The sequence below is a fragment of the Eublepharis macularius genome, chromosome 5 (assembly GCF_028583425.1).
Source record: "Eublepharis macularius isolate TG4126 chromosome 5, MPM_Emac_v1.0, whole genome shotgun sequence".
Lineage (NCBI taxonomy): Eukaryota > Metazoa > Chordata > Lepidosauria > Squamata > Eublepharidae > Eublepharis > Eublepharis macularius.
The window spans coordinates 50,664,088-50,688,288 of NC_072794.1; the positions used below are offsets into that span (position 1 = coordinate 50,664,088).

General features: G+C 41.6%; 1 protein-coding gene across 1 annotated transcript in view; it reads right to left on the minus strand.

Annotated features, from left to right (window-relative positions):
• ARHGAP29 (Rho GTPase activating protein 29) overlaps nucleotides 1–17,977 on the minus strand; it is a 98,845-nt gene extending 80,868 nt beyond the window's left edge. The window contains exons 1-2 of the mRNA XM_054979727.1: nucleotides 17,858–17,977; nucleotides 15,153–15,497 (exon numbers count right to left, since the gene is read on the minus strand). Of these exons, the coding sequence (XP_054835702.1) occupies nucleotides 15,153–15,414 (262 nt within the window). The 5' untranslated portion in view covers nucleotides 15,415–15,497; nucleotides 17,858–17,977. The remainder of the gene's footprint in view (nucleotides 1–15,152; nucleotides 15,498–17,857) is intronic.
• Nucleotides 17,978–24,201: the final 6,224 nt, after the last annotated feature.

The window sequence follows — 24,201 nt, forward strand, 5'->3', positions numbered from 1 at the left end:
GGGGGATTTCAACATCCATGCTGATGATCCCGCCTCTTCACAGGCGACGGACTTAGTGTCTTCCATGGCGGCACTGGGTCTCTCCCAAGATCTATCCCACGCATCAAGCAGGCCATATGCTGGATTTGATCTTTAGGACTGGGCTTCATGTTGATCTGGATGAAACAGAAGTAGTGCCGTGGTCAGATTACTGTGTACTGAAGGCTCGTCTGAATATGCCAACCCCCGCCCCGTGTGGGTGGCAAGCTGATTTATGCTCACCATGGAGACTGATGGATCCAATAGGATTCCAGAATGCTCTGTGGGATCCGATGCCCCCTGGCGGTTCATTAGATGAGCTGGTGGAGGACTGGCAGGTCCATCTCTCCGAAGCCATCGACAAAACCGCCCCCAGTCACCCTTTCCACATCCGCTCCAGATTAGTCCCCTGGTATACAGAGGAGCTGAGGCGGATGATGCAGGAGCTGAGACGGCTCGAGCAAGTGTGGTGGGGGTGTCGGGATGAACAGGTGAGATCATCTTATAGAACGTTTATGAAAGCCTATGAGGTGGCTGTGAAGGCGGCAAAGAAGGATTTCTATGCTGCTTCCATAGCATCCGCAAGCTCATGCCCAGCAAAATTATTTCAAGTAATTTGGTCCTTGGTCTCCCTTTCTCAGAGAGACTGCCAAATTGGTAATTCAAGTATTAGCTGTGAAGCTTTTGCGAGCTATTTTGCGGATTTTGTCGCTTCGCTGTGACCTGCCGGCCACAGTTGAAACAGTGAGTGAACCGGAGGCCCCTTGGCCATCTTCTGGTCCTGTTTTAGATCACTTCAGTCCACTCTCTCAGGAAGAGTTTGACAGGAGTCTGCAACTAGTGAGACCAACCATATGCTCCCTGGACTCCTGTCCTTCATGGCTGGTAAAAGCCAGCACGGATGGACTGATGGCCCCACTGGAGGCTATTATTAATCTGTCTCTGAGCTCTGGAATCTTTCCAAAGACATTAAAGGAGGCTGTGGTGAAGCCATTTTTAAAGAAACCATCTTTGAACGCTACTGACCCATCCAATTATTGCCCAGTCTCGAACCTCTCGTTTCTGGGGAAGGTGACTGAACAGGTGGTGGTGGATCAGCGGAAAGTGTTCCTGAAGGATTTCTCTGTTCTGGACCCATCCCAATCCAGTTTCCATGCAGGTCATGGGACGGAGACAGTATTGGTTGCCCTCACAGATTATCTTCGTAGGCAGATGGATCAGGGCAGGTCAGCACTGTTGGTACTGTTTGATCTGTCAGCAGAGTTCAACACTGTCAACTATGATCTGTTGACTCACCGCCTCGCCGAAGTGGGGATACAAGGGACAGCCTTACAGTGGCTTGTCTCCTTCTCCGTGGTTGGGGACAGAGGGTGGCACGTAGGGAAGAGTTGTCATCACGCCACACACTGGAGTGCGGTATCCCACAAGGGGTAATACTCTCCCCTTTATTGTTCAACTTTTATACGCACCCCCTTGCCCAGCTGGCATGAAGTTTCGGACTGGGTTGTCACCAGTACACGGATGACACCCAGTTGTATCTGTTAATGGGCAACTGGCCCGGCTGTGCCCCAGATGTCCTGGTAAGAGCCTTGGAGGCTGTATTTGGCTGGGTAAAGCAGAGTCAACTGAAGTTGAACCCTGTGAAGATGGTGGTCCTGTACTTGGATTGATCCGGAAATTACAGCGGGTCCAGAATGCTGCTGCATGCGTTCTCACCAGTGTTTCTTTTAGGATGCATATTACTCCCATCTTGCAGCTGCACTGACTCCCCGTGGAGTTCCGGATAAAATTCAAGGTGTTGGTTTTGACCTTTAAAGCCTTTAGTGGACAGGGACCAGCATACCTATGGGACCGCTCTCACCATATGTGCCTCAGAGAGTGCTGAGATCAGCCAACAAACATCAACTGGTGGTCCTGGGCCACAGGGAGGCTAGACTGACCTCGACCAGAGCCTTTCGGTTCTGGCTCCAGCCTGGTGGAACTTTCTATCAGAGGACATGTGGGCCCGCCAGAATCTTCTATCCATCTGGCAGGCCTGCAAGACTGAGATGTTCTGCCAGGCATATGGCTGAGGCCAGTCCAATAGTCATCATTATTGGCAGGGATGGAGTGTAAGGTTACTGTCTGGGAGTGGTTATAATTCTGTGGTTTTACTGAAATTTTTAATATAAATTATGTTTTACTGTTGTAAACCTGCCCTGAGGCCACTTGAGGGAGGGCGGGATAGAAGTTTAATAAATAAAATAAAATAAATGGTTAGAAAAAACAAGTATCCCAGGTGATAAAAATTAGGAATAAACCGATTTGTGCAAGTCCACATCATTCAGGATTTGAACTCTTCCCACTCCTGAGGATATGACCCAAACTCTTTCCACTGAAGTTTCCAAGCTTCAGTGAAGCAGAACACCAGCAGCAGTAAGCAAAATCCTGGAACCTTGGGGAAGCCATGAGTATGCATTTGCCAAAGTTCTGAAACCGCATAAATGTGCGCTAACAGCGCAATCCTAAAGGGAGCTGTGGAAGAGGCATACAGATACCCACGTAACTTCAGCAGAGATAGTCTGCTCCCTAAGGACTTTCAGGAGGGAGATACGCCAACAGGTGAACCCAGCCAGGCACAGGAAGCAGACCAAGCTGTTGAGCTGTCCAGTCTCTGGCAGCATCCACCAATTACACAGCTGCCAGCGACAACTTCGTGAACGGCAGCTACAGGTGGAGCCACTCTCCAGCCACAAATGCAGCCACCGCCACTCCCTGCCCAGAGAGCCACCAGTTAAGTACACAAACTCAAAGCTAGTATAAACATCAAATCTGCTGTATGCACATGATCTGAACATAATTCTTATGACTCATTAATAAACAGAGATATTTCAAAACTAAATGGTATGAATAGACACTGTGGCCTTGACATCATTGGGTTTAAGTAATATGGTCACTGGGTGATCTCTCATCACTATTTAAAAAAACAGAGGAAAGTCTAGTATTTGCTGTATTTCAAAGCTAGAAGAGTAATGAGATTGTGTTAGGAACAGTTGTTTCTTCTAATAGTAAAGCTGTTTTAAAGGACATTTCAGTCAACAAAATTAAGTTCCCCAGTAGGAATTGAATCTGAACACTCAAATACATTTGCTCAAGAAACATACCCCTACCAACTGTTGATCTTCGACACTATAGCAACAAGTGAACATTTGTTCTGAAGGAATGCAGAGTATGTGACTGGGGGAGGGGAAGTGGTTACAACTTTAAGTCAGCAAGATAGTTAGACTTAAAAAGAAAGTTAATTGAATCTGCATGCGATTCATTACATTGTATGTACTTTGCCAGTATTGTTAGATCTGAGAACAAAATTTGATTTACTGGTTTACGAAAACACCTGCCTCTAGTTTAATGTTTTACTGAAAACAAGCTATATTATACAATGTACAGTTGCGTATGTAGATACAAAAACTGGAGTACAAAGGGTGGTTTAGTTAATCAACTGAATTTAAACTCACTAATTTAGGAAAGAAGCACCAGAACTCTACAAAGTTTAAAAGCAATCCCCAGATAATCCCCTGATTTGCAAAGGTGCGCAAATGTCTGCCAGGCTTGGCAGCTAGCCATTGTTTCTGATAGCCAACAAATCTCGGCTCCCTCAATTCCTGCTCAAAAATGACAAAAGTAGACGCATCACTGTGCCCATCTCCTGGCAAGGACAGTTTACAAGAGAATATCAGTAGATGTGTGCTCTTCTATACACCCAATCTGAAAATCATCCAGAAATTAGCTGTTTCAGGTTGGCTCAGTGATATCTGAAATTACCTCAAACACTCCCAGATTCTGGAAACATCAACAATTTATCTCGCAAAACGTCAGGAGTGGTTCAGGTTTCAGGGCCAAGAATCAAGTGGAATAGAGAGAAAGCTGATTTACCGAACAGCTGTTTAGCAACATCTCCCTCCCTTTAAATTTTAATGGGCTGTTACTTTCTATGGGAGGACTCGTTCTCAGTGGCCAGGTCTGCCCGCCACAGAAAACAATGGTCCTTTAACATTTTAAGGAAGGGAGTGGCCACAAAAGAGCTGATCAGGGAGACCTGGCCTCTGAGGCTAGGTCTACCGCTCACAGGAAATAGTGGACCAATCAGCGGTTAATTAGCATCTCCAGTTCCTTTGAATTGAAGCCCCCTTTTTAAAAATAGGGGTAGACAGTGTTCATATAGAAAATTTAAAGGGTCATTTGGTGGAGATGCCACCAAACAGCTGTTTGGCGAGATCAGCTTCCTTTTCCTCCCCCTCCCTCCCTGCTCTTGCTGCCTCTCAGGAGCAGGGGAATGGGGAGTGGGGAGTGGAATTGATAAAATGTTCCCAAATTTTCACCCCCCCCCAACCCCCAAAAAATCCAGAACAGAGAAGAGAGTTCAAGAAGTTCAGGATAATGAAAAGTATAACTGCACCAAACCTGGATTCAATATTAAGCCTAATGTTTTTGACACATACACCCCTAGAGAGCAGACAATAGGGTAGGTTATATTGGTAAGCATAGCAAGCAACCCCCTACAACCAAATTTACAACCCATACAACCTAACCCTTGCAGAAAATTCAGACTGGTGCTAGTTTTAAAGAAGTGCTCCATCCCTTCTCTCACATGGCCCGCAATTTTCTAGAAACATGTTAGTCCTGTGGTGGCAAATATTGGAGGCTTTTTCCACTATCTAGCAAAATTTAAATTTTGGATCACTACGGGAATCATATTTTGCAGATTCCTTGACAGTTCAATGGGCTTAAGATTTCATTTCCATTTGCCAAAACTTGTACAATCCATGTGATGTGGGGAACGCCGTACAGATTTTATCCAGATGATCAAAATGAGTAGAACAGGTTCACAGGCTTTAAGAGACTCACAGGAACTGATAATCTGAATTAATAGCTCCTCACTTCCAAGTGCTCAAACATCTGAGAAAAAGCACACCTTCCAGGCTACAGGATAATTTTTGGAGGCATTTACAATATATACAGAACTGATTTCAATGCAAATGACAGGTTTTTAGTCGAAGGAGAACTCAAACCTGCACATGGTAGTGGCTATATACAATCAGCAGTTCACTGACATGCAACCATTTAGTCAATTAGTCTAGTGAATTTTTAAAAAAATGTATAAGAGGACTCAACAACTAAATCCACATCCCTGCAAAACTTTTAAATCACAATAAACTATCAACATCTTCTGTTATCAGGTAATAAATTTTTGAAACCTGGGGGATATATGTCCCAACGAGTTGCCATTTAAGTGAGGAGTGCTTCTCAGCATGCTCAAATCCTTGCTAGCCCTCCAGGATCCCTATTAGTTTTGGCACCATAAACAATCTCATACAACATAACAAAATGAACTTGGGGCTCACTTCACCAACCCTAGGTCCCCTGGGCCAGTGTGTGTGTTGGGGGGTAAGAATAAAACACACTTCTGGAGGAAAGGACACTTGCACCCCAGAGTAGAATACTGCCACCAGTTTCCTCTTGCTAACCTTAAGCCCAGAGACCAAGAAAGAAAAGTCTCTGCCATACCAGCCCAAGGAGTCAGCCATGCAAGGCAGACCCTTTGCAGACTGAGTACCACAAAAACAGACTACTAGGAGGGTCAAACAGGCCATGGCAATAGATTCAAATTGAAGCCCCAAAACACCGTAATACAGCACAAGAAAAAAATTAACATATTTACCCTAAGCAGCTTGTCTCTCTTCCACCTGGGTGTGTGTGTGTGTGTGTTGTTTTGTTTATTACTATTGGTTGTATTCTTGAGGGGCATGCTTTTTAGTTTTAATATATAATATTTGTTGTTGTTTTTAATGTTGTAAACCGCTTCAGGCCTTGTTCAAGAAAAAGGCAGTATAAAAGTCTAAAAAAATAAATAAAAGCCAAGACTCCAAACCAGATGCCAGTTCAAAAGCAAAATGCTAACTTAAAATTCCATTTTATCCTGTATCGCCTGCAACACGGGCTGATTCTATAGGCCAATCAAGATGATGCTAAGGCACATGACCATGCCTCTCTGCAGCTGACACATGTTCCTTAATCAGAGCAACTAGCCCCCACCTGAGCTGATCTCCAATGAGATGGAATGCAGGGATGAGTCTCCTGCTCCTGTTGTCCTTGATGATCTCACTCACGTGTGGGTTCAGCAAACACCATATCTAAGCTTATCTCTCTGGGACCAGCTAGCTCCAAGTTTCTCTAGGTTTCCCAGGGATCTCTTTTGTAGCCTGTCCAGGCTGTGAAGTCTGAACTAAGAAATGGGCTAGGATTAGGCCAGTTTCTTGACACTCACAGCCTGCTTGGATCACGTTCTACCTGCAGGGAAAACAGAAAATCTAACTGTATACTTAGAACCAGAGAACAACACTGGCATAAGACTGGACCATGTATCTTCTGGACTGCTTCTATGGCTTCTTTGAGGGAGACAGGATGTCACATGTTGTGGGCTTCCTAATTGTACCGGTGTGGCTGCTAAGTGGGGTAGGATGTTTGGTGGGGGTGCTATTTCTGAGTAGTTTGAAACTGGAAGTTGTGGGGGTGGGAAGTTCTGAAAGACGGATGAGACATGACTAAACTTACTGCTTATCGAATCTCTATCCCATCCTGAGATATGGAGGTGCAAGGACCTCTAGTGACTATTTCTTCACTAATATTATTTCTCACTGATTCCTGTCAGAGTTGCTAGAGGAGGAGAAAACTGATCTGGTTTGCATGACCGAGACCTGATTGGAAGAAAATCTCTGCTGCTTATATGGCCTTTTATCAAACCTGAAGGTCAGGGAGGGAGGGTGATTTGGGTTGAGCTGACACCAACATGCAGATGACACTCATTTCTATCTCATACTATCAGAATATGCCAGGAACCCTGTGGAAACTGTGAACCTGGAGGCAGTTTTTGAATGGATGAGGGCTAACAAGCTGAAACTTAACCCCGACAAAACAGAGGCACTACTGGTGGGAGGGAAGGCCTGCCCCAGGGTTATCTCTTGTTGATGATGGGGTTGCACTCCCCCTAAGCAGTTTCATAGCTTGGAGGTACTCCTGGATCCAGGCCAGTTGTTGAATAAACAAGTGACCAGGGGCGCCTTTCACCAGCTTTGGCTGGTGAGCCAGCTGCATCCCTTCCTGAGCATGAAAGATTTTACCACTGCAGTGCATACCCTGGTAACATCCTGATTAGATTACTGTGATTAGACTACTCCACATGGAGTTGCCCTTGAAGACTGTCTGCAGACTACAGTTGGTCCAAAATGCTGCAGCCATAGAGTGATGACTGGAGTAGCTTACAGGGAACTTATCACTCCAGTCTTGTTTCATCTGTGTGTGTGTGTGATGTGCCATCAAGTGACCTCCGACTTATGGCGACTATGAATGTGGCCTTGTGAACTGGTTGGTCCAGCAGCGCTCCCTTCCCAGCCTCCAGCTTAAAATATAATGAGGAAAAGCAGCCTCAGCTGCTCTGGAGGCAGTTTCTGGAATGTTCCTGCTGTAGTCTCAGTTAGGCCAGAATCCAGCAGAGAACTAGGTCTAACCTGATTCCACAGTTTCTAGCCTGGCACCTGCACCTCCTTTCTGCTATATCTGCAGAAGCTCACTGTTTCTGTTGCTCCTGCTTGGTGGAGGTGGATGCTGGTGGGCTCATGGGATAGGTCCTCAGCTGATAATTAGATGCCCCAGGACCTGGGGTGGAGGGACTAAGGGAAGTTCTAGTGGAGGAACCTCAAGTGCAGGCTCCTTGGGGCAGTCTCTGGAACAGACGAGGCAGTGTTATCTCCCATGTAGGTGTCTCTCTGTTTCCTACTCTCCCTTAGGCCATGTTTCTGGCTCCTCAGAGGCTTTTGAGTCAGAGTCCAGAGCCTGCTCAATGAGGGCCATGAAAGAAGGTCTGGTTTGGGGGCTAGAGGTTCAACCCGTGCCATAGTCTAACCACTGCCTCCTCAAGGCACTTGTAAATGTGGCACCCACACTCTGCAAGGAGGAGAGGAAGGCAGCTAAAATGGTCTGCCCATGGAGACTTATGAATCCAACTGGATCCATAAGAAATTCAAGCTCAAGGAAAAAACACTTCATGGAGACTTATGAAACCAATTGGATCCATAAGAAATTCACGCTCAAGAAAATAAGACTTCATGGCTGATGTATTGTTAAATGGTGTCTAAATTTAAAGATCAACTATCCAAAGAAGATGGCCAGTTAAGAGAAAAAACAGTGTTTGAACAACTAATCACTGGGGATTCAAAACATCAATTAGGAAAAGTAAATAAAATTTTATTATAATATGCCACAGAAACAGAACAAGTAAAAAATTCTATGATAACATGGATGCAAAACTTCGAAGAAAATGTATGTATAAGCAGTGGGGAAAATTATGGACTAAAGAAATCAAGTTTACAGAATGTCAAATACTAAGGGAGAATTGGTATAAAATGTTCTTCAGATTGTATATTATTCCTAAGGGCATTGCAAAAGCTAATAAGGATTATAGGGAAAGTGCTGGAAATATCAAAATATGGATGCAACTTTCTATCACATGTGATGGACATGTAAGAAAGCAAGGAAATATTGGACAGAAATACACAAAGAAATGCTAAAGATACTAAACTTTCACTTTGTGTTGAACTCTAAAATATGTTATTAAATATATTACCAAGTAATATTATAAAAATACATTGTGAACTATTTAAATATATGGTGTCATCGGCAACAGTAGTATATGCAGCAAAATGGAAGGCAGATGCTGTCCAGAGTTGACGGAATGGATGAATAAGCTATACGAGTATGTGTCAATGGCAAAATTAACATCTTACATACAGGCCAATCCTAGAATTTCAGGAAAAATTGAAAGCTTTTTTATCATTTAGCTGAAAATAAGAATAACTAAGAACAATTATCAGTAAAATTGATTAGTTATCAAATTTGTAATTAAAATGCTGCTTATAAATGTATCTTAATGTAAGTAAATACTGTTTCTCACAGAAAGTGTCTTGAGAAATTTAATGAAGGGGACAGTGGGAAGAAATGTTTTATATATACTTAGTTATATATAACAATCTCTGATTATACAACTATGTTATACAATTCCTTTTTTCTGTATCCCCTCTTGCTATTCTGTTTTTCAAAATAAAAATATGATTTTTAAAAAACAAAGTTGTTGCAGAGCAACTCCAGGTCTTCCTGAATGACTCATCTGTTCTAGACCCCCTACAGTCTGGATTCAAGCCAGGATATGATGCTGATAGCTCTAGCTGATCTTAGACTCGGGTCATGGCTTTGTTGTTCTTACTGGATTTATCAGAAGCCTTTGATACTGTAGATCATGCCATCTTGTTAATGTATTTGGATGTAGAAGCAGGGATTAAAGGATGTGCTTTGGATTGGTTTAAATAGCTCCTTAAGTACAGGACTTAGAAGGTTGCTGTTGGAGACCAGTTGTCATCAGAGTGGGACTTGTCCTTTGGGAATCTATAGGACTCAGTCTTATCCTTCATTCTGTTCTCTATGTAAAGTCCTTAGGAAGAATCATTCACAGCTTTGAAGTGGGTTGTTATCAATATGCTGATGATTCCCAGCTCTATATCTCTGAATCCAAATTGTCTGATGATACTGTAGAGGTCCTGAACCGCTAGCTACTGTGGTTTAATAGCTACAGATAAACAAACTGAAACTGAATCCTGACAAAATGAAGGTGTTGCTAGTTGAGAAAATTGAGGTTTTGAAGTCTGCTTGGTCTACATACACCTGCTGACTCTAAGGGTTACACTTGACCCATCATTATTACTGGAAAAGCAAGTAAACTCGGTTGCAAAAAATACTTTCCTCTACCTTCGTTAGCCTGGAATATGGCTCCTTAGCTCAGCTGATCCAGCCGTGTGATTTCATGCCACTGTAACATCAAGTACTGTGATGCACTCCACATGCATCTGCCCTTAAAATCAACTTGGAAATTTCAACTGGTACAGAATGCCATAGAATAGGTTGCTCTTGGAAACTAGATGAAATATAAATATCACACATTCTGCAGTCACCCCATTGGTTACCCATCAGCCGCTGAGCTCAATTCAAGGTACTAGTCATCAACTACAAACCAGCAAGTCAACAGGCTGACATGTGGAATGTCTATGTTGCCTGTGGTCTAGCTAAGGAAGGTTTGGTTAGTACACAGGAAGCGATGCCTAAATACCAATAGCCAAGCAATGATTTGTCATTGTCAGACTTTGGGGAAGTAAACAGGCTGTTGTCCAACTTGTGCTGGAGTTCACTGAAATAATTAACTGTTTGACACTACAGTGCATTGAGCACAGATTTGAACTGCAGGATGTGAGTCCAGTTGCTCCTTAGAGATCAAAAAGATTTTAGGGGGTAAGCTTTCAAGAATCAAAACTCCCTTCTTGTTGGTCTCTAAGGAGCCACTAGACTCAAATCCTGCTGTTTTGCTGCAGACCAACATAGCTACCCCCCTTAAAGTAAATCTGAATTGTGCATGATGATCCACAAGTCAGCAAATTCTATAGTATGTTAACACCACCTAACAGAATTAACATACAATAGTAAGGCTAAAAGAAATTTGAGAATTCTCATTTGTAGTGGGACACAGTTAAGGATTTCTATTGATTACTTACTGTTCAGTTTCAATGTTTTTCCAGTTTAAAAACAAAGCATACAAATGGGAGGAGAAGTGGAAGCAGGGTAAATACCACATATCCAAGTAATTCCACAAATTTAACCTTGTTCTAGTACATCCACCAGAATAATGATCAAATACAGAGAGAGAGCACTAGTATTACTTAATGCACAGTCTTATTAGTGTAGATTTAGAATTCACTACTAACATTAAATCCTCCTAAACGAGGGATTACAAAACATGAACTTGAACTGGCCAAGGGGCACTGCACATAGGAAAACGGTAAAAGGTTTAATATGTCATGGGGTTGACTATCTACCAGAACTCTAATTTTCAAATTTAGCGAGGAGAATATGTTATTTCTTGAATTTCTTAGGAAGCTTTGGTTCTTCTTTTGTGCAGATAGCTCATATCTTATAACATATCCTTTTTTTAATACTCGATTATTGGTATGAAGGCTGCTTCAGACTGCAAAATAAAAAAATTCTTAAGATCTTGATTTATTTTGTGTAGTTTTATTTGCCTTTGGATTAGATTCTCAAAAGATGGCAAAATAGGTAGAAACAATGGGAAAAGTTCTGATTCTCACTTTTATCCATATTGTCACCTAAAGCTTACTTTCTAGTGAGGTAAAAATAGTGCCCTGATTCAGCTACATAGCCCATCTAGAACAAGCTGATAGATTATGGCATTCATTAGTTTAAATTACCTAAAGGAAGAATGATTCTAACATACAGTGATAGAGATGTCCAATTAAGCTTATCAAGCAAACCCCTTAGTTTAAAAAAAAAATCACCACTTTTGGATTTGAAGCAAACAGAAAAATGGATTTTGTGTTGGCTTATTGGTAGTGTAAGTTATGGGGTAATGTTTACTATGTACATTTACTACGATTGCTCAAAAGCAGGCATTGGGGGCATTTTACAGACCAGACCTTTTTCTGTGAAGGTACAGATCTATCAAGTACAATGATTATGTTAAAGCTGCTATACAAACAATATAGGGAGGAATACCTCAAAAGGAATTAATGCCAGGTTAGCTGGTACCGGCTTATTTACCTGTGTTACAGAGATTATATTTTAAAAAATAGTCTAGACTTGTATGAAGTTCTTACTTTTCAAAGAACACACTTCAGTTCCTCATATAAAGAAACAGCATTCCTACCTGAAAGCCTCAACAACTGAAAGTTCCTAAGATATAAAGATTTTAAGTGGTTCCAATGCAGGCCCCAAGATAGCATACTGACAAACATATTCATATCCCTTTAACTTCAGCTGCATGGACAAGAATGAGATTTCTACCAAGATTACACCTGTGAAAGCACTACAGTTCAAAGCAGATGCAGGAATAGAGAGTACATGACAAACATAAGCTAATTACTGATTCATGAAAAAAGGAAGTTCATCTTTCACATCCCTTTTTCTGAAGACAATAATCCTGCCTATACAATCTATAGAGATTAACATACTTCCAAACAAGACTATTCTCAGTTGCTTTACTAAAAATTCATAAGTGCACCAATGCTGTATTTCTTTTCCCGTGGTGTTTAGAACCAAGACATTAACTGTGCTACCCCACAAACTTTTAAAAACACACCTGAACATCATAAGCAGTTGTAACACATGAACTTGAAATGTTCTTCATAACAACTAAAGATTATCATTATGTTTGATGAGAGTAATAGCTTCTTTCAGAAAACATTTAAGCAGTTTAACAGAATAATTCACTGCATAGATCAAACTGAATTCTTAATATGGTGAAACTCTCACAATATTGGCCAAAGATACACTGCTGTAATAAACCTTATAGCAGAATAAACAAGCTCCCAATGCATTATGACATGAGTGTGTTTCCCATTCTATGGAACAAACTGCAGCTCTAAACTGGGGAGAGGGGTCATGTAGTCTGAACCTGATATGCTGTTGCATAAACAGAATGGGAGTATACAAGATATCGACAACAAGATGTCTACATAAATCTGACTAAAGCAAGCAGTCGCATCTGTTTTAATTTGGACCCACTTGTTTTTGTCATGTACTGAAATATTATATAATTTTGTTCAGTGAGCACATAGATAATAGAGACCGGAAGAAATTCTATACTTTCAGAGACACCAATTTTTCTAAGTGAGCAAATTTTATATAGCTAATGAACAGGACCTCTTACAGTACAGCTCTAAACTTTCAGAAATCTTTCACATATTACTAGATGACAAGGTTTATAGTTAAGAAATGAAAAACCAAATCTTAGTTAAAAGTTACTGTTATACTGAGTCTCATTTTTCTACTAAGAGCCCCAAGTGGTGATCCAAAGTGGTGATCCATCATTCTTCTCTCTTCCATTTTACCCTTACAAAAACCCTGTGAGACAGGTTAGGCTAAGAGAGACTAACTGACCCATGGTCACCCAGCAAGCTTCCATGGCAGAGTGGCATATTCTCTGTGAAGAAGGGTGGGGTATAAATGAAGTAGATAAATAAAATAAACTTTAAATAAGAAAGTGTCAGACCATAACTTGCAACAGCTTTGCCCAGAACCAGATATGTATTAATATCTAATTATATTTAAAGTTAATATTCAGTTCTTGTCACAGCTCCTTTAATAGGGTCAGTCTTAACATTACACAATGGGAAGTGGCTCATCTCAGGGCTGTAAGGGAAGCACTACTAGCAAGTTAATTTATTGTCTACTACCATCATGGGAGAGATGCCCTTGGATTGTCAAAAGTCTTATAGATCTCTCAATGCATGCAAACCCTAACCCTTTCCAGACAATATTTTTAAAGTACAGCACCTGATCCTGTTATTCTGAATCTTGTTTATTCTAGTCATAAATGATAAAATAAAGAAATATAATTATTATTTATTACACAGTGTAAAAGCAATAAAAACCTTGCAATAAAGTTAACTAGAAACCCAGTGACAAAGAGTCACACAGTTGTTTGCACATAAAGAACCAAATCACAGAAATGATATACAAGGACTGAGACCAAATATGTTTCAGCCCCTGGGCCTTCTTCAGTGGTCTAGCTAGTTAATACAAACACACAAAAATTTTGGTCATAGATCCAGAGAAGTTAGCCGTGTTAGGCTGTAGTCACAAAATAGTAAACAGCCCAGTAGCTGTTTACTATTTTACTGGCTGGAGAGATATAGGTGGGGAGGGGAGGGGGGGGTCAAACCTAATCTGGATTGTGCACTCCACCTCTTTCATGACTTTTGCAACTGATTTGTATCACTCCCCCTCCCCTCACCACCTATACATCTCTTGGCCAGTTTCTTTATACCCTCCATACATCTGATGAAGAGAACATTGGTTCTCGAAAGCTTATGTTACAATAAAGTTGGTCAGTCTTAAAGGTGCTACTGGACTCTTTACATTTTTTGGCTCATAAATATAAATAAAAATGTTGCTGGTTCAGGACAGGTAGTTAAAGTATGAAACCTAAAATTAGAAAATAGACATATTGAAGTAGAGAATACGCCACTCTGCCATGTGGATTTCTATTTTTTAACTTTGTTGCAAGGTTTTTATCACTTTTACACTGTGTAATAAATAATAATTACATTTCTTCTTTACTTATTTTATCATTTTTTATTTTATTTTTTCTTGGTCACTTAACCCTTCTGGTTCCTGACTTGTTCATCAGGTTGGGTTTTTTCCCTCTTGTTTCTATCCTGACTTAACAGGATGATAGTTTAAGAGTAGTAAGTGTAGTGCTGCTTAGAAATTCCAAGGCAGCATTCACTCACTAATTTAGCAATAAAGTTGAAAATAGACCCTATAAAAGTGATATTTATTATGTGCTTTACCTGTAAGAGCTGCATAAATTTAACCAAACAAATTCATTTACTCTGCAAAACATGTTTCAGAATAAAAAAATTCACCAATTTCTTTATCTACTGCTAAGAAAGAATGGTGCTTCATTTCAGTAATTAAAAACTTAGTTATCAACATTTGCATTAACATAAAACCTTGGTTTCTGTTACTACTACAAAAAGCTGATGCCCTTCAGTAAGGAAACAAATATATTAAAAGAGAGACCACAAATCTGAACAAACAAATTTTCTGATTCCACCTGCTGGCGGGAAGTGGCAAATACATCTTACTTGACAGGAAAAAGTTACAGAAATTAAACTTCATTTCAAAGATTTTTCAAGCAATTAACAGGTGCTGAAGTAAACTATCAGAACACTAGCCAAGAAAACATACATATGAAAACATGCTACCCAGTTGTAGAACTTCCAGTCACTTAAACCCAATACTGTTTAGTACCATTTCTAACATATTCCCTTCCCTTGACTATTTACAGACATCATTACTGAGCTTTGCTTACTTAAGTTCCGCATGTGTGCCCAATTATGAAATAATTTCTACAGTATTTCACAGAGGAAGTGTTGTGAAAAAAACCACTTCCTGTATAAGGCAAAACATATCCAAGAAATAGCACACTGACAGCTACATTTCAAACCAGAGGAGTTGCAAAGAAGTAACAGACATACCTTCTGAAAGAATGGTTTCTTTCAAATAAAGTAGAACATCTGCAAATTTTCTGACATCATTCACCAACTGCATAATGTATTCTGGGTCCACAACAGTGCTGTCATAACAGTCAGAGTTGGAACTAATACTGCTCAGAGAGCTGCTCTTGGTACTGCGCCCCATCCCCCAGTTTCCTGAATTAGAGATGGTGAAGAAATTGGAGGTAGATAGTTTGGTTAATCCTAAACCACGCTTGTTGCCTCCACAGTTCTGTCGCAACATCCCAGCCGCTGCAAATCTTATGAAATCGCCAGACTTAACATTCAATGTTATTTAGGTCCATCTGACAAGTGAAAAATGAAGTCCTGCGGGGGGAAGAGAAAAAGAGTCAGTTTAACAAAAGCAAAAATACAAACAAACATGAATAACAAGCACTCTTTAAATGTTAAGTTACTGGATGCACCATTTTAAAGAAAATGGTCAGCTGAGGTTTCAAAGCAGAGCTGGTAATTAAACCATATGGAGACCATCAACAAATGAGAACAGCCCTGTGCAGTGACTATTCCCTGCTGCATTGCCCAAAACATGGATTCCTTCCCTTAGAATTTCTATATGGAATCAAAAAGACCCATAATGTCAGAACTTCACACAGTAGAAAGGGAAGTCACATTCTGGAGAGAATTCATTTGGATTAAAAATGCATATGCACTTTAAAACTAGATATGTTTCTAATTTTAAAAACACCTATTTCAAAGCATTTACTTACCAAAATAAGTTACTATTAAAATGAAGCAAGTTTTACTTCATTTATACCCCACCTTGCTCCCCAATAAGGACTCAAATCAGCTTATATCATTCTCCCCCATTTTTTTCCTCACAACAACCCTGTGAAGTACATTAGGTAGAGAGTATATGACTGGCTTAAGGTCACCTAGCAAGTTTCCACAGCCAAGTGAAGAATCAAACCTGGGTCCCCCAGATCCATCACTCTAACCACTATACAATACTGGCTTAAAAGCAACATGCATAACACTGCATAGTGAAGTGTTCTTAAGTATGAAAATAGGGTGTCAACAATGTAGCCTGGTTCACAAAACTTATAGGAAAATTATCCCAAGTGAAGTTTTCTTTAAACTGTGTTATGCAAAAGCTTTGTGCAACCTTCCTCGGTTCCCATGTGTTTTCAGTCAGAAAGCTGTTCTGCAATCCAAATTTCCTCTTAAGCATTTCCTTCTTTTAAAAGTACAGCTACCAGCGAGACAAGCAGAACTTGCTAAACACATACAATTGTTGTGGTTTAGCATCCTTAAGTCAGCTTTTATTTTGAATCATATAAATAAAGGGCTTCCTCTCAGGTTGGCTAACATGAACTCTCTCTTATCAACTAAAAAGGGCAACTATTAGGTTCCAGAGATACACACTTGTCTCAGAGCTATGCTATACGTTAAATATTCTTCCCAATAAGAAAGGTCTTCATAAATGTCCAAAGGAAAGCATTTTGGGCTTAACGTGCAACTATTACCCATCTTGAGATCAGTATTTTATCAGAACAATACTTCCACATCAGAAGACATGTGGTTCTGTATTTTTCCATTAGACAGGATTAAAACCTCTGCCTAGACAGCATGCATTTCATCACAGAAAAAAAATGCTTCCCATATTTCTCTAGAGCTATCTCAAACTAATATTGCGCCTTCTGCATATTTCCTCAGAAACAAGCAGCACTGTTTTCAATGGGAACTTACAGCCAGCTCAGTTCTCATGCCTAGAATTCCTCTGATTAAAACCAGAGCTCAGAAGAGTCTGTTTTTGAAATCCCCCCCATGAGGCTAAAACGTGAAAGGTGTAACAAGAGGAAGAGAGAGCTTTTGCAGCCACGGTTTTTCTAACAGAGAAGAAATGGGGATAACGGCCGAGACAACTCAGCTTCAAGCCAACTGTTGACAAACAAATGCGTGGATTAACAGCACTCAACTCCCGGCGTGGGCCAGATTCGCGCGTACGGAAGGCCGAGCGCTCCCGCCCCCTTCAAAGGAATATCTGGCATTCCGAGCAAGGCGCTCTCTCTCCTCCCGTCCGCCGCCCACCCCGCAACAGGCGGCCCAAGGCCCCCTTCTCCGGCCCATGCACGCAGCCAGCTGCCAAATCGCACGTCCTCCTCCCCTTCTGCTGCTGCTCATGCCCAGGATTTAAATACAATCGAAAGGAGACGCTCGGGCTGCGAGAGGCAGGGAAGGGGAGGGCAAGGGAAGAGGCGGAGAGGCAGCCTGGCTGCTGAGAGGGAGCAACAACCAAGCGAACTTCGGAATGAGAAACTGGGTTGAGGGCGGAAAGTATGGCTGGAAGCCCCCCCTCCCCGTTCCAGAGGGGCACAAGGGGGAGGGACAGGAGCGACTGATAAAGAACAAGTTCACAGGGTGGAGGAGCAGACTGGGCGCACGTTCGTAAGGGGGGGGGGGTAAAAGAGGAGAGGGGATAAAGACTCCTGCCCTGCCCAGCCTCGCCCTCAGAAACTCGCCCGCCGGTCGTCCCACCCACCTGCACCCTAGTTTGGCTCACGCTGCGCTGCACCCGGTTCCCTGAGGGAGCCAAGCGCCCTGAAGAGAGAGGCGTGAGAGACGGGGGCGGGGGGAGCGGCATTACCTGCCCCGTCGCGCCTCTTCTTTCTCGCCCCCGACCCTCCTCCCCGCGCGACCTCGCCTCAGCTGCCTTCGGTTACTCTTACCCGTTGGCGAGGAGAAGGGAAAGGGCCGTCTCATGGCCGCCGCGAGGGCGCTGTCGTCGGCGGCTCCGAGTCCCCGGGCGCGAGGAGCCACAGCGCCAGCCGCCGCATCCCCTCCGCCCATTGGGCTCCCCTCCCCCGCTCTGTTAAACACACACCCGCTCTCCCTCTCTCCGTACGCTATACCGGCCCACACCGTCGCCACTCGCACGCCCAACCAGCCCCGCCCCTCTTCGAACGCCGGCTCCTATTGGGCGGCTGGGTGCCTATGCTAATGAAGCAGCAGGTACGGGCGGGGAAAGGGCGGAGGAGGGACCAGCTGCTGTCCTGAAGAAGAAAAGGCGGGTTTGGGCGCCTTCTGTGGGGCGTTCGTCTTTTCCCTTTCGTGAGAATGTACACGTCTGGCTGGTGGTCCGTTCAAGCTTTGCGCTCGCGGAATGGCATAAGGGCCTCTTTTCTCGAAACGTTCCAGATTTTCTGGTGGTTCTTTTTTCCTGAATATTTTTGAACAACCCCCTTTAAAAATGATTAATGTAAAGTGAACCCTTCCAGGTTTCAGTCCCCGCTCTTAAGACTAATTCAGGTTTCAGTTCCCGCTTTTAAGACTAAATTTGTGAGGCTTATACAGTACGTGTAAAAATGATCTTTGCAGTGTACCTAGGATGGGATTTCTCAGGCAATCATTTTGAGGGCAAGACTAGGAATGTGCTAGGAAGTGTATCCCAGTTTTTCTTAGCATGTAGGAAAAATTAGCTACATTTTGAATGCGGTTGGAGTGAGTCTTTACGCTGTAAATTAGAAGGATGGGCAAATGGGGGTTTTGTTGCACAAACTGAGCTCCCCCTCCCATAAGTTCGATGTAAATTGGTTAGGGCTGCCTTGAAAGCATAATATGGCTTTGTTTTTTGCTTTGCTTTAATGGTTCTGTATTTTTATTTTAGCTGTATGCCCCTTTGGAGAGGCAGCATATACATTTTCTAAACAAATTCTAAATAATTATCTGCTAGTTGACCAACTTTGCTTTCAGTGTACCAACAGTTGCAAATCACTCCTAATTTAGTAAGCTTCCTGTACAATTTTGGGAGGCTTTCTTTAGAGGCCCCTTCAACTGAACAATCCAGCTTTTCTGTTATATTTAAAGTTAGCAGTGAATGTTCTGAGAGGATCTGTCTAAGATCCTGAGCTTGCCACAAAATACCCATTCCTCAGTTTTACTGTATGGGATGATAGGGCTTGACTGCCCAGCTGAAATTCAGATTTATTTGCAGGCAGGAGGTGAAATCCAGCATTTCTGAAAACAGTAGGCTGGGGGCAGGGGTGTTAATTGTTTTGTGCCTTCTTAAAATTGAAACAGACTTCCTCATCTTTTCATTTCCTTTTGATGACCTTTACTAAATGTTAGGATCCACTCGGCAGGCTTTAAACTGGTGTATTAGGGGCTCTTTTTCCTGATTGAATTTTGAAAGGTGGGGACCTTTATCATCTTGATGGTTACTAGAATCCAACATGGTGTTGTTTATCCATTTGATGTGAGACGCCAAAGGAAATACTTGTACATTACAGCAAGCTGAAATGCAGAAGTCATTGATGGGAAGAGAAATCATGAAGAGGCATCCTTTGCTGTTCCAGTAGTGTTCGTTGAATGGAAGGGGCCTGTGGTAAAAGGTCAAAGGCTGAACAGCCGGACCACCTAAGCACCAAATAATAGCGGGCCTGTTTAACGACAATGAAAGGAATGTTTGTACTTTTAGAACTATTACATCAGCATTGTTGGCTATGCTGGCCATGCTTCAGCAGAGATTGGATGGGTGAGGATTGCTTCATGGTAAGACTTGCTTGAAACAAGCCTGCTTGAAAATGTATTGCATCAAGAGCTGTGGGAATCACGTGCTGTCATAAGCATCGGAAGAGTCATGAAAGTATTGGAGAACTGAAGACGTGGTCTTTTAAACTTAAAAAGACAAGGCTTTCTGTAGGTAGCATCATGGGAAATGTAAGGCTGGAGAGCTGGTGGAAAATTAAATTTGGGTCCTCAGTCTCATCCCATCAGCACTGGGGAAGGGCCATGGTTCCAGTGGTGAAGTATGCACTTTGCCAGGTTCAGGCTGTGGTATCTCAGGTAGTAGGGCTGGGAAAGTCTGTTTTTCTGCCTGAGACCCCAGAGAGCTGCTGCCAAAGTAGATTATGTTCACCTAGATGAACTAGTACTCCTGGGATAAGGCAGTTTCAGAGTGTATGTAATTTATTTACTTAATTTATACACCACCTTTCTCCCCAATAGGGACGCAAAGTGGCTTACACTGTTCTCCATTTTATCTCCACCAGATCCCTATGAGGTAGGTTAGGCTGAATGATTGGCCCAAGGTCATCCAGTAAGCTTCCAACATTCTAACCACTATACCACACTGGCTCATAATAGTTTACAAGACCATATGTTTGCTGCCAGCACAAAAACTTTCCACTCCATCATAGAACACACACAAACAAACTTACATGAAACTGAACTAACTGCATGTTTTCCTGCTTGCTCCTGCCTCTGTCTCCACATTGCCTCTCATATCACATTTTAGATTTTAAGCTTTTTGAATGCCACATGAGGAGGAGAAGGTGGTTTTATAGAAACCAGCACTTTAAAAAATGGCTGAACTTTCAAGATGGGGTCACAAAAACCACCTGTCTGAAGGAGGGAGCTCTGACTTTCAAAAGCTTACACTCTGACAATCTTGGTCTCTAATGTGCCACTGGACTCAAAACCTGCTGTTCTACTGCAGTCCAACACAGCTACCTACCTTAAAAAAGCAAAAAGGTTTAAAAATCACTGTTTAGAGCCATGATAAGCATGAGATTAGAGATGGGTATATATCTTGGCTGGAAACTGCTCATACATCATCTGAAAGTCTCTAGGTTTCATACACATAAAATGGAAGTAATCTTGGCATCTTTCAATGGAAGATGCTGTTGAGTTAGTGACCCTTAGAGTGCAATTCTAAGAATCCTTCTAAGTCAATGGATTTAGAAAGGTGTAATTCTTCTTAGGATTGCACTATGCATAAATTACTTGTGAGCAGTACTGAAATCAGCAGGGTATACTGTCTAAAGAACCATTCTGCTTAAAATCAGTTTGTCAGAGTCTGTATGCACTGAGCATAGCAGTGATTCTGTTCTGTAACTATTTGATTTATACATCGTTTCAAACAATATGTATAGTTCTTTATAAAGTAAGAATTTGCAAAGCCAAGGCCTTGAAATTATGGAATTATCCAGATTTTCTCTCCTTAACAAACAACAGTAGTGTACTGGTACACAGTAGGCTGCGTGTAATCTGGGCAAAATTGCAATGTTATGATGGTTCTGCAGCTTTGAAATTTGAAGGAGCATGAATCAAAGTGCAAGTTTCAAAATATGCCACTGTGGCTTTAGGTTGCACTTTTCAACCTTGCAAACTAAGACTGCTATTGTTTTCCAGTTTGCATGTTGGTATCTAGAGAAGAATACTAAAGCAAATTTCAACATGGATTATACCTATAGTTACTAGTTTGTAAGCACCAAAGAACAAATATTTTGAACCCTGTAGTAACAAATGTGTTTTACGCTTATTTTAACCACGGTTAATCCACACTTCTTTTCTTTGCTCCGTAACTCTTTGCCTAAATTAAAGCTTATGTAAATTTATAAATCCATTGATGGATTACAAGCTATCAAGTCTGCTGATGATAAACCTAGAGAGAGAACAAATAAAAAACAACAATGCAAAAAGATTCAAAAGGATTTGAGCCCTTCAGGTGACTGGTCCCACAGATGCCAAAATTAAGTCAGAGCAAACAAATATAAAATAATTTAGGATGATGGGAAGAGACTAAGGCAAGGCACAAATGTCAAATGGTCCCAGAATCTTGCAGGAAGGAAAGGCATTGGAGTGTAATTGTAGGAAATATAATTGAAATCATCAGTTCCCCCTTGATCCTCTGATCACTTAGCTGGGTTTAAGTAAAAAAGCACAGCAGCACAGAATCTATCTTTTTAACTTTCAGTTGGCTACATTTCTATTTTATAAGTATATTAAGACAATGAGAAAGGTAAAGAAACTAATACTCAAATTGTTACATTTCAAGATAACAATATCCTACTGAAATAAAATGGTTTTTTTTCCGGAAAATGGATTTTCCTGCCAACTGCTGACACCATTTTATTTCAGTGCTTCTGTGCTGCATTGCTTCTGTTCCAGTGTGAGGTTTTCCTGATTTCCCAGCCTTTGTTTCATTGCCCTGCAAAATCACAAGCTCTGTAAGGACTTGTGTTTAGCCAGCTGTAACAGTGTCCTGCCTCAAAATTCTACTGTGCTTCATGGCATTTCTTCCTTGTTATTTCAGAGTTTACTTCTTAAAGTTCCAGAGGTGAGGGAAGGGCATGGCTTTTGGAGTCATTTCCCTCATCAAGAGTGTGCTGGAGAGCAACAAACAGAATACTGGCTTTACTCCAAGTGATCCCACTGTTCATGTGACCATGGCATGGTTGACAGAAAATCATTCCACATCAACCTTTACCAACAATCATTTCACCTTGCTCTGAAATTCTGTCTGTTTTCAAACAAGGAGCAAATTCTGCAAGAAGCTGAGCATCACATTTGAAATTTAAAAAGGTAAAGCACCAAGCCTTTACTGACCCATGGGGGGATGTCAAAATTAAAGGATAAAATTTAACAGAAAGATGTCAAATTGCTATGATGTAGGCAGCTAGCACATTACAATAATCATAGATCTAATTCTGAACTGGACTATAACAAGAGGATCGATTGATCATAAAATGGAGCTAGGGCCAGATTTGAGGTGGGGGGTCTCTACAAACCTGAAGGAAATCCAAGGAAAAATTGGAAATCTTTTTTAAAAATGCATTGGGTGATTAAAACTCCCTTATGCCTATAGCTTTAAGAAAAGTATGCTCTCTGAGTTGTCAAAAAGGGTCCAGTAGCACCTTTAAGACTAACCAACTGTGATTCTCGAAAGCTTATGCTACAATAAAGTTGATTATTCTTAAAGGTGCTACTGGACTCTTTTTGACTGAGTTCTCAGCCACCATTTTCAAGTTACCAGGCCCTGTCAGGCAGTGGCCAGTGTGCATCTGGGACCAGGGGAGGCCACTGCGCAAGTGGGTCCACACCAGCAATGCCAGCCACTATGCAGTTCTTCCAGACTTGTCCCAGGGGGAGGGAAGACAGAGGAGCAGATAAAGATAGGTTGGCTGGTGAGTGAGAAGAAGAGAAAGAAGCAGGAAAATGGGAGAGGTTATGGGGGCTGTCAGGCAAGGGCAAGAGAAAATAATGGAGGTGGAGGATACAGGGGGAAATGTGATGCCCCCTATCTGCAAGTCCTTGTGAGTTACCTACTTGTCATGTATATATAATAATAAAAATTCTAAAATCTAATTCTGAATTATTACTAATCTTTATTAGTAATAAAGTAATACAGTAGAAATTTTGTTACTTCATTTATACCCTGCCTTTCTCCCCAATAGGAACCCAAAGTTGCTTACATTGTTTGCCCTTCCTCCATTTTATCATCTTATCAACCCTATGAGGTAGGTTAGGTTGACAATAGTGTGACTGGTTCAAGGTCACCTGGAAATCTTCCACGGCAGAGTGAGGATTTGAACTTGGGTCTCCCAGATCCTAGTCCAACTGTCTTAACGCTGTACCATGCCGTCTCTTATGGCTCTCAAAAGATATTTGGGGGGGAAAGTTCAGCAGATGTGAATTACAGATGTAACTGAATTTATTTCTGGTGCGTTACAACTATACTAACAGCCATTGTGGGTTTGATAAATGTTGCATTTAGATCTGACTATGATGGACAGGCTTGGATACAAAAGGAACTTTATACCTTTCAGTAATCGGAATGCAGAAAATGGAAGCAGAAAAGACTCTAGAAATGCTCATGGTATTTCAAACATTTCAAGGTGGAGCTGGTAGGAGTTTGTCTGGTCACTGCAGAAATTCCATTAGTTTCCTATTGCTGCTGTCTGTAGTGTGAGACTAAACATTAGGAGATGGAATTGCCACTGTCTCTTTGCTCCCTTATCCTAGTATATCTACTACAACACAGTGTCTGACAGCATACTACTGAGTTTTTCCCTGTCAGCCAATGATGTGGTGATAGAGCAATGAATAGTGCACCAACGTCACATCTTATGCTGTCTTGTAAGAGTTACCACAAGGAAAAGGGAACAAAGAGACGTTTAGCAGTGGCATTAGGGTGCCATTCTCCTCTTAGTGAAAACCAAATGCAACAATGGGTTTTTTTAGTCTACTAATAGTTATTCACAATTCTACCAGGTACACTTCTGGACACTTT